At 39.9% G+C, this 11,913-nt stretch overlaps 1 gene segment (V, D, J or C); it reads right to left on the reverse strand.

Annotated features, from left to right (window-relative positions):
• Positions 1–10,490: 10,490 nt before the first annotated feature.
• LOC134486790 (immunoglobulin kappa chain variable 12-41-like) lies at positions 10,491–11,084 on the reverse strand. The segment is given in 2 exon segments: positions 10,491–10,886; positions 11,008–11,084. Coding segments are annotated over 2 exon segments (372 nt in total).
• Positions 11,085–11,913: the final 829 nt, after the last annotated feature.

An 11,913-nucleotide genomic window follows, 5' to 3' on the forward strand; every position in this document is an offset into this window, starting at 1 on the left:
GCTTTTTTATATCTTCATAGACAAAAGTCTTTTATAAAATTCTCTCAAAAATAAAATGTTACACAAAAGGGGAGTTACAGAAGGATGTTGATAGTAAGTGCAAAGCCATGTATTATAAGGTCAACATAAGTTCAAAGCAAGTGCTTCATATGAACTTGCTTTATTTTAATGCACAACTATGGCCTCATCCTAAAAACATACATAGCATGCACTCATTGATAAGTGGATATTAGCCCAAATGCTCGTATTACCCTAGATGATTACATGAAACTCAAGAAGGATGACCAAAAATGTGGATGCTTCACTTAAAAGGGGAATAAGAATATCCTTGGGAGGGGATAGGGAGGCAAGGTTTAGAACAGAGGCTTAAGGAACCCCCATTCAGAGCCTGCCCCACATGTGGCCCATATATATCTCCACCACACTAGATAAGATGGATGAAACAAAGAAGTGCAGGCTGACAGGAAACGGATGTAGATCTCTCCTGAGAGGCACAGCTAGAATACTGAAAATACATTGGCGAATGCCAGCAGCAAACCACTGAACTGAGAACGGGACCCGTATTGAAGGAATCAGAGAAAGGACTGGAAGAGCTTTTAGGGGCTTGAGACCCCATATGAAGAACAATGCCAACCAACCAGAGCTTCCAGGGACTAAGCCACTACCCAAAGACTATACATGGACTGACCCTGGGCTCCTACCTCATAGGTAGCAATGAATAGCCAAGTAAGAGCACCAGTGGAAGGGGAAGCCCTTGGTCATGACAAGACTGAATCACCAGTGAACGTGATTGTTGGGGTGGGGCGGTAATGGGGGGAGGATGGGGAGGGGAACGCCCATATAGAATGGGAGGAGATGGGGTTAAGGGGATGTTGGCATGGAAAGCAGGAAAGGGAATAACATTTGAAATGTAAATAAAAAATACCCCAATTTAATAAAGGTGGAAAAAAAGAATGAATATTTTTTTCTTGATCACAAATCTGTCCCAGACCTATTTCTCTTCTTAGTGCAAGTCACAAAAGCTCAGTGTATTCCTTATTATGCAGCCTTAACCTACAATACTTAGGAGGGAGGACATTTGTCTTAGTTAGGGTTTATCTGCTGTGAACCAACATTATGACCAAGGCAAGTCTTATAATTAACACCATTTATTCAGGGTTGCCTTACAGATTCAGAGGTTCAGTCCAGTATAATCAAAGCAGGAACATGGCAGCATTTAGGCAAGCATGGTAAAGGAGAGTTCTACATTTTCATATGAAGGCTGCTGGAAGAATACTAAGTTTCAGACAGCTCAGAGGAGGGTCTTAAAGCCCATACCACAGTGACACACCTACTCCAAGGCCACACCTACTTCAACAAGTTCACACCTAAAAATAGTGTCATTCCCTTGGCCAACCATGTACAAACCAACAGATTCCACACCCTGGACCCCATAGGCTGATTCAAATATAAGTCTATGGGGTCCAAACCTAAACATAGCCAAATGCAGGTACATTTTGTGAAACTTCAAAAGTCCCCATAGTCTCAACACTATTAAAAGTACAAAGTTCAAAATCTCTTCTAAGATTCCTCCAATCACTTAAATGTAATCCCAAAAGGAAGACAGGAAACCAGCTGGGCAAACTCCAAACTCTGGATCTTCCTATCTGATATCAATGCAGTCTTCAGATCTCCAACTCCTTTTTTAATCTGTATTGACTATAAGAAACTTCTTCCTCCTAGGCTGTTTCCAGTCCCTGTTAGCAGCTTTCCTGAGAAGATAGACTATGGCTCTGGCATCTTGAATATATTTGGTCTTCAAGGCAATGTCAATGTTATAGCTTCGTTTTTTAATGTCTAGGATCCACTCATAATCTAAATGGCTTGGGCACTTTTTCCAGCTCTGCCATCGTCTGTAGCACTGTAAGCTCAGGTTGTTCCATTCCACTGCTGCAGTTGTTCTTGGTGATCATCCCATGGTACTGGCATCTCCAATGCGCTAGGGTCTTCCACAGCATCTAGGTTTCACCTAGCCTCTCACAGGCTCTCTTAATGGTTCCAAGCCTCAACTCCTTTTCATGACCCCTTCAAGCCTTCAAAACCAGTACAACCTAGGTGACTCTTACACATTACCAAGTAAAGCTGCAGTACAAGGTACAAACTTGCCTATCTCTAGAACACAGCTTCATCGTGCTCTCAGAAAACACTTCCCAGAAGTATTCACCTGAGTGATGCTTATCTCTTCTTAATTTCCACTAATATCTTAGCTACAGCTAATTATGCTCAATTTTTCCAGTAGATTCTTCTATTATGGACTCTAAAGAAAGAGCCACGTGGCCAAAGCTGCTGAGTTCTGCTGCATGCTGGGGTTGAACATGGCACCCTTGTTGTATTACATTATCAACAGGATTCTGTTTTCCATTCCCTTCGCTACCTGAGCTTGGATGCCCTGGAACTTGCTCTGTAGACTGACTGTGCACTCAGAGATTTGCATGCTTATCCTCTAAGCGATGGAATTAAAGGTGTGGTCTGTCCATCAAGCCTGGATTTAGGTTTTGTTTGTTTGTTTTTGTTTGTTTATTGGTTTCGGGGTTTTTTATGTGAAATTCTTACACATCTTTATTAGCTTTACATTTTAATGGGGTATTCTTTGTTCAGGATTGAGGTCACTGGCTGTGTCCAATGTCCAGGAAGAGGAATTTCTTTTCTTTTTTTTTCTTTTTTCTCTTTCTTTCTTTCTTTCTTTCTTTCTTTCTTTCTTTCTTTCTTTCTTTCTTTCTTTTTATTAACTTGAGTATTTCTTATTTACATTTCGAATGTTATTTCCTTTCCCGGATTCCGGGTCCACATCCCCCTAACCCCTCCCCCTCCCCTTCTATATTGCAGTTCCCCTCCCCATCCTCCCCCCATTGCCGCCCTCCCCCCAACAATCAAGTTCACTGGGGAATTTCTAAGTGTTTATAACACAGATAAATTTGGGCCACCTGTTTATATGATGCCTGCCCTGCAGATATATGTGTATATATATATATATATATATATATATATATATATATATTATTTTTAAACTTCAGATTTGATTTCCCCTCCCAGACTACCCTGTGACCCAACAGCTCCACATCCCATACTTCCCTTCAACCCAGTGTCTCCACAAGTATGTCCCCCATCGTACCCAACCCACCTGATCTCTAAACTTCCTGGGGCCTCCAGTCGCTTGAGCGTGCATCTTCTCTGACTGAACCCACACCCAAGTGTCCTCTACTGTACATGTGTGGGAGGCCTCATCTCAGCTGCTGTATGCTGCCTGGTTTGTGATCCAGTGTCTGAGAGATCTTGGGTGTCCAGGTTAACTGAGAATGCTGGTCCTCCTGCAGGGTTGCCCTCCTCCTCAGCTTCCTCTAGCTTTTCCCTAATTCAAGCGGAGGTGTTAACAGGGTTCATTGGTTGAGTGCACATATCTGCATCCAACACTTTCAGCTGCTTGTTAGATCTTTCTTGGGAGAGTCAGGATAGCCCCCTTTTTGTCAGCACCCCATACCTTCAGTAATGGTGTAGGGCTTGGGGTCTCCCCTTGAGCTGGATACCACTTTGTACCTGTCACTGTTCCTTGTTTTCCTCAGGCTTTTCTCCATTTTCAACCCTGTAGTTCTTTCAGAGAGGAATAATTATAGTTCAGAGTTTTGACTGTGGGATAGCAACTTCATCCCTCACTTGAGGCCCTGTATTTATGCTGGAAGTAGGTTCAATAAGTCCCCTCTCCCCATTGTAGGATCTTTCACCTAAGGTGCCCCCTTTGAGATCTGAGAGTCCCTAACTTCTCAGGTCTCTGGTACATTCTAGTGGGATTTCCTAACAGCCTTACTCTGGAGTTTGCCTGTTTTTATTCTTTCTGCTTGCCCTCAGGGCTTCAGTCCTTTGTTTCCACCCAATACCAAATAGTGTTCCCCTCTCAGGCTATCCCCATCCCCTTTCTGTACCCTGTTCCTCCTTTCCATACCCCTTGTAGTTGCTTTCTTCTCCCTCCCAAGTGGGACCCAAGTGGCCCCACTTGGACCTTTCAGCCTGCTGAGCCTTTTGATTTCTGTGGACCATATCTTGGTTATTCTGTACTTTTTTATTTTTTTTTTTTTGCCTAATAACAACTTACTAGTTAGAACATATCGTGAATGTCCTTTTCTGTCGGAGATACCTCACTCAGGATGTTTTCTAGTTCCCCATTTCCTTAAGAGATATCGGCCTGTTTGGAAAATTTACCTGCTCCTGATTTAAATTTAGTATGTGGTATCTGTGGAGAAAAACATCCATTTCATCTAGATTTTCCAGTTTGGTTGAATATATGCATTGTAATAAGATCTGATGATTTTTGAATTTCCACCATTTCCATTGTTATCTCTTCCTTTTCATTTCTGATTTTCTTAATATGGATATGGCCTCTGGCCTTTTAATTAGTTTGGCCTGTGATTTATCTATCTTCTTGATTCTTTTGGTTTTGTTGATTTTTTGTATTGTTCTCTTTGTTTGTCTTTGGTTGATTTCATCCCTGACTTTGACTATTTCCTCTCTTCTACTCCTCTTGGGCGAGTTTGCTTCTTTTTGCTCTAGAACTCTCAGGTGTGCCATTAAGCTGCTAGCATAAGATGTCTCCATTATTACCAGGGCATTTAATGCTATGAATTTTCGACTTAGCACTAATTTCATTGAGTTCTGTAAGTTATGATGTGTCATCATTTTCATTAAATTCCAGAAAGTCTTTAATTTCTTTCTTTATTTCATCCCTGACCAAATTATCATTGAGTACAGCATTGTTCAGCTTCCATGGGTATGTGTGCTTTCTATCATTTATGATGTTATTAAAGACCAGCCTTAGTCCGTAGTGATTGGATAGGATGCATGGGATTAATTAAATCTTCTTGTATTGGTTGAGGGTTGTTTTGTGACCAATTATATGGTTGATCTCAGAGAAATTACCATTAGGTGTGGAAAAGAATGTGTAATTTTTTTTTGTTTTAGGGGGAAATGTTCTTTATATATTTGTTAAATCCATTTGATTAATAATCTATAATAGTTTCACTGTGTCTCTGTTTAGTTTCTGTTCAATGGCCTGTCCATTGGAGAAAGTGGGCTGTAGAAGTCTGCCACTATTATTGTGTTCTGCTCAATGTGTGTTTTGAGCTTTAGTAAAGTTTCTTTTACTAATGTGGATGCCTTTGACTTTGGGGCAGAGATGTTCAGAATTAAGACTTTCCCCTGGTGGATTTTCCCTTTGATGAATATAAAGTGTCCTTCTTCATCACCCTTGATACTTTTTGATTGAAAGTCTATTTTCTTGGATATTAGGATTGCAACTCCAGGTTCTTTCTTGGAACCTTTATTTTGAAGACCATTTTCCATCCTTTTACTCTGAAATAGTGTCTGCCTATGTATTGTGGTGCATTTTTTGTATGCAGCAAATTGCTGGATCTTGTTTGCATATCCATTCTATTAGCTTATGTCTTTCTATAGGTGAGTGAGTCCATGAATATTGAGATATTAAAGACACATGACTCTTGGTTCCTGCTATATTTGTTTTTGTAGGTAGCTTCATGTGCTTTTGGTTTTCTCCTTTTGGCTTTGTTGTGGGATGCCTAATATCTTTTGTTTGGTATAGGTATCTTCCTTTTATTGGAATTTTCCTTCTAATATCCTCTGTAGGGATGGATTGGTGGATAGATACAATGTGAATTTGTTTTTTCCTGGAATATTTTGCTTTCTCCATCTATGTTGGTCGAGAGTTTTGCTTGGTTTAGTATTCTAACCTGTCATTTGTGTTCTCTCAGTCTGCATGACCTCTGACCAGGCCCTTCTGTCTTTCAGAGTCTCTGCTGAGAAGTCTGGTGTAATTCTGATATGTCTCCCTTTTTATGTTACTTGGTCTTTTTCCCTAGCAGCTTTTAACAATTCTTCTTTGTTCTGTCCATTTATGTTTTGACTATTATGTAATGAGAGCGTTTTGTTTTCTGGTCCCATTAACTTGCTGTTCTCTAGGCTTCTGTACATTGATAGTCATCTCTTTCTTTAGGTTGGGGAAGTTTTCTTCTGTGATTTTTTGAAGACATTTTCTGTTACTTTGAGCTGGGAATCATTATTCTCCTCTATCTCAATTTTGTTAGATTTGGTCTTTTCATTGTGTCCTGAAGTTCCTGAAGGTTTTGGGTTAAGAGTTTATTATGTTTTGAATTTTCCTTATCATTTGTGTCAATCTCTTCTAAGTCATCGTCTGTACCTGGGATTCCTGCTTCCATCTCTTCATTCTGTTTGTGATTCTTACAACTGTAATTCCTGAACTTTTCCCTAGGTTTTTTAATTTTCAAGGTTACCTCCATTTGTGATTTATTTATTGTTTTCACTTCCAATTTTAGGTCTTAGGCTATTTAATTTAATTCCTTCACCTATTTGATTGTGTTTTCCTGTATTTCTTTAAAGGACTTATTTGTTTCCACTTTAAGAACTTTTACCTGTTTAGCTGTGTTTTCCTGTATTTCTTTCAGGGAGTTATTTATATCCTCCTTAAAGGAGTCTATTATCTCCATGGGATGGGATTTTAGGTCAGCTCCATTATTTTCAGGTGTGTTGTTGTATCCAGGATTTGCAATGGTGGGAGAACTGGGTTCTAATGTCCTTGTATATTGGCTTCTGTTGCTTATAATCTTGGGCTTGCCTCTCTACATCTGTTTATCCCAGGTGTTTGCTGGTCTGGTTGACTCCAGAGCCTGCTTCTTTTGTTCCTGAGTTGCAACAGCTCTCCTCATAGGCTGTGGCCCTGGCTGTAGCAGACCTCCTGTGTGTTCTTCCATCTGGAGGGTATTCAGAGGGACAGAGAAATTGCTGATTTGTTGCTCTGGCTGCAGCAGATCTCCTGGGAGGGCTTCAGACCTTTGGGTATTCACAGGAGCAATCACAGTGTTTTTCTGTGTGAAGCTGTTCTCTAGGGAAAGGAGGGGGTGTTAATGGACTGCAGTTTATGTTCTTGTGCACAGCCACACTCCAGGGAGACTTTCAGTCTTTTGGGTCAGTTGCCCTACATCCCACAGAACCCTGGGAGGTCTTCAGACTCTGGTGTGTACTGCCCAATTTCCCTGTATAATATTGAAGGAAAATTCATAAAATCCTTGAAAACTGGATGCAAAAACATGTCAAAACCATCATTCACTAGGATAAAGTAGGCTCCATCCCATGGATGCAAGTTTGTTTCACCAAAAGATAATCCATTAACTTGATACACCATATAAACAAACTCAAAGAAAGAAATCACATGATCATATCCTTAGGTGCAGAAAAAGCATTTAACAAAATAACACACCCTTTCAAGTTAAATGTATTGAAGTACCAGGAATTCAAGGTCCATACAAAAACATAATAAAAGCAATATACTACAAACCAACAGCCAGTATCAAATTAAATGGTGAGATATTTGGAGCAATCGCACTCAAATTGGAGACAATACAAGGATTCCCACTCTCCCATATATATTCAATATCAGAAGAGAAGAACATAACCTGCTATTGGGTGGGAGAAAAGGACTGAAGGCCTCTGGGCCAGCAGAAAGAATGGAAACAGGCAACCTCTGGAGGTAGGTGGTTGATGGTACCCTTCAGAATATACCAAAGACCTGAAAGATGAGAGAATCTGAGGACTCAAATATGAAGGGAGAGGGGGCTAGACAAAATTCCTACAGTGGGGAGAGGGAACTTTTAGAGACCATCTCTAGCAGAAAAACAGGAAATCAAGTGAGAGATGTGGTTGCTATCCCACAGTCAAAGTTCTGACCCCTAATTGTTCCTCTCTGAAAGAAGTGCAGAGATGGAACTTGAGAAGAGCCTGAGGAAAGAAAGGTCCAGAAATAGGCCCAATGTGGAACACAGCTCACCAGGAGGCCTGAAAGTCTGACACTATTACTGAGACAATGGAGTGCTCACTAAAGGGTCCTATTATGACTGCTCTCCAAAAGACGCCAGAACCTGCAGCTGAAAGAGTCAGATACAGATATTAGCACCCAACTAATGGATAGAAGGTGTTGACCCCTGTGGTTGAATTAGGAAAAAGCTGGAAGAAGTTGATGGTCACCCTGTAAGAGGACTGGCAGCCTCAATTAACCTGGGCCCCCAAGTTCTCTGACACTGGACCACAACCAGGTAGCATATACCAGATGATATGAGGCCCCCAACATGCATACAGCAGAGTAGTCCTTGGTCTGTATTCAATCAGAGAAGATGAAACTAACTCTCAAGAGACTGGAGGCACTAGCAAGTTTAGGGGTCTGGTTGGGTGAGGAATTTGGGAGAGATGGGGAACAGTCAGAGGGAAGACTGGGAGGGGAATAAAATGTGGAGAGTAAAAAAAATAAATAAAATTTAAAAATAAGTAATAAATTTTAAGTAAATACATAAAAAATTAATAAATATAAGTAGATGAAAAAAAAGAAGGGAAAATTGTGGATTATGTAAATAGTGGAGGAGTAGCTTCACCTCAAAACTCAACCTGTCCCAGCATTTGCAACTATCCCATAATACAATAAAGATACACTTATTTTTCTACTAAATTAAATATATAGTCTTGAGGGTTTGAGTAGTATGGTGTTTTGAATAACTCCAGTTTCAGGTTCAGTGTGTGCTTTCCTTGATACTCTCCCATTTAGGACAGAGTCAGAAGTGCAATGAAGATCACAAGTTATTTTAATTGTTGATTATTATATTATTTGCACTACCCATGCATTTTTTTGTATGAAATTGAACTGCAGGAAAAAAAAACTAAGGAGTATTTTTTCTTCATTTCATTGGAAAACGATCAAAGGTTCCCTAAATTGTATGTCTCCTGCTTTTCCATATTCTTGTGACTTAGACCCCGGCTTTGTCATCACCATCCTGGAATGATAACCTTCCCTCGGCTATTGATCTGGTTCCCTATCCAGTCAGAAGGAATCAAATATACTACACTGCCCAGTCCTGGCTCTATGTTTAGTTCACTTGTGGATTTGGTTCTATGAACCAATCTACAATGGATATACTATGCCATTTCAGAAATCCCTGAAACAAAGCTTTAAAATTACATTCCTCCGGTCAGGAATAGAAAATCCAATCTTTAATGCAGTCACTTGCAATCATTTGTTATACTTGAAGAGACAAGAAATGTTTATTCTTATTTGTATTCTGCTTATCAAAAATCATAAGTAGATATATACATCTCGTATCTGTCACTCCCAGTTTTCTCTCTGGCCTTCTGTTTCTCCTATTTGTAGAAGAAAACTTAAGTCATTAACTACTACATAAGGTCCATTCATGACTGTCTGCTACCATGATTCCCACCATGTTAATCCTGGACTAATCCTCTGAAATTAAGAAATCCCCAATTAAATTCTTTTTCAGTACATTGCCTTGGCTGTGATGTCTTACCACAGCAATAGAAAAGTACGTCATTAAATATCTAATAAGTAAGCTATGATCCATTGGCACAGAGAAGCAAGCCATAGAGGAAGAAACTAGATTAGGTAACATAGATATCCCAGGGAGGGTAACATAGGATAGAAATTATATGTGATCCTTAAATAATCTTCCCAAGCTCTAACACCTATGTGGCTAATAGCACAAGTGATATCTACATTATCTGACCATAAACATGCCAGACACTTCCTACATCTTAAGACAGTACAAGTAACGTATCTCTAAAACTGAGCTTCACATAAGAAATAGCGTGGACCCTGAGTTGAGTTTCTATGTAATAACACTTCTTTGTAGTGTTCCATCAGGGTGTAGTATTACATCAGGAAACATTTTTCCAAAAATATACTATGTTTAAATTTGTTGGAAATATAGTTAATGAGATCAAACTACCTAAATCAGGTCCAGGTTTAAGAAATCAATTTAAATGTGCTTTCTTCCTTGCCTCTATGCAGTTTGCTTACCTGCCTCAACACTAGCACAAATTTTTTCACTCAAAGGCAGGAGGAGTAGCTTAAAAAGAATCCTTGAATTGGAGTTATCAGAAGCTAGACATCAAGTGAATGTTGGGACATGAATCCAGATCCTCTAAAAGAAAAGTCAATGTTCATAATCTTTAACTATTTTCCCAGAATACTTCTTCCTCAGTATATTAATCCTATAAATAGATAATTTTTCCTACCAAAATAACTCAAGGTCTCTCTCTTCCTCCTTCCCTCATTCCTTTCCCTCCTCTCCCTACCTCCCCTACCACCTTCCCTTCCCCTGTGTGTATGTGTGTGTGTGCATGCATGTGTGTGTGTGTGTGTGTGTGTGTACAATATTGTTAAAGCTGCTAATGCGAATATTCTGCTACACAGAAACAACTATTTTTAGTGTTTTTATTTTCCTTTTTTAAATAAGTAATGTAAACCATTCCATTATTTTCATAATAGACACGGGGAAAAACAAGAATTTAGGACATAGAACAATTTCTCTGACTCCTATGTAAAAAGATTACATTGACGTTTATCCCTGGCAAAGAAAAACACTCACAGCAGCTGAGCAGCTGGAGTCATCATGAGGATCAGCTGGGGCACCCTGTACTCTCACTTCTGCTTCCCTGCGTGGTTTATGTCATGGCTTGAATCACTGTGGGAGGAAACTTGGAACCCTGTAGACAGAAATAATCCCCTTCATCTTCAGGTTGCATGCCGCTGATCTTGAGAGAATACTGTGTGCCAGATCCACTGCCACTGAACCGTGATGGGACCCCATCTTGCAACCTATTTGCAGCATAGATCAGGAGCTGAGGAGATTTCCCTGACTTCTGCTGATACCACGCTAAATTACTGTAAATGTCCTCACTTGCTCGACATTCGATGGAGATAGTTTCTCCCAGAGATGCAGACAGGGAAGCTGGAGACTGTGTCATCTGGATGTCACATATGCCATCTAAGATTTGAAAATTGAAAACAAATGCACAGGATTAACTCTGTTGCAAGAGGATTTTCACTGAGAACAAGCGGCATTGATTATAGGAAGCTGAATAGATTTTCAGTGCTGTTTTCCTTACCTGTTATCCACAGCAGCAACAACCCCAGGAGCTGAGTGGGCACACCCATGTCTGTGTGTGATCTCTATGAGGCTGATTCCAACACAGGGTGTGACCTGATTATGAAGAAGTCCTCATGTCAGTGCTTTGGATATATGCAAATCAGCAAAGGGTAGGCAGAGCTGCAGGGTTCATCAGGTCAGTACTCATTATAGACCTGTGGCTCTCTTAATTCTCCAGTTAAGACACAGTACAGGTTTATATGTAGAGATAGTGCTCTTGTTTGAACAACAAACAAGGGCCAAAGATTATGAGTAAAACATTATTTGATTTTTATCATGTTCTGTTCAGAGTTGCCATGTGTTTTCCTCCATGTCCAGGTTTTTCATATGTCGTACTGTTCTAGGCAGTACATAACTGGTTCCGTTATCCTTCCAAAGTTAGGTGTAGATGTCATTGTTACCATACAGCTTCTTCTGCTTTTTTTTCCTTTCCATATGTTTGTGAGACAGAATTATAATTAGAACATTTTTCTCTTACCTTTCCTTACTACCAGTCTCCCCCATAGTTGTCCCTGTTCTTTTTCAAATTCATGGTTTCATTATCCATTTTTCCTATGAACTTATATTGCTATGCATGCACACACACGAATACACACAAACACACAAACACACAAACACATGCACACACACACACACACACACACACATATATATTCTTAAATATATCTTTGGTCTCCACAGAACATTAATTCTGTGTATGTTTTCAGGACTGATCTTTTCATCTGGGATAATCCATTGGTATGCTCTTCCATGGGGAAGAGCACCACTTCTGCTGACAGCTTTATCCTCTTCTACACAGTGAATTTTTATAGATGTAAAGCCTCATGGGCTTTGGCCCATTCCGTTTGTCACATTCAATTGTGTC

Source organism: Rattus norvegicus, chromosome 4 (genome assembly GCF_021556685.1).
Source record: "Rattus norvegicus strain SHRSP/BbbUtx chromosome 4, alternate assembly SHRSP_T2T, whole genome shotgun sequence".
NCBI classification, from domain to species: domain Eukaryota; kingdom Metazoa; phylum Chordata; class Mammalia; order Rodentia; family Muridae; genus Rattus; species Rattus norvegicus.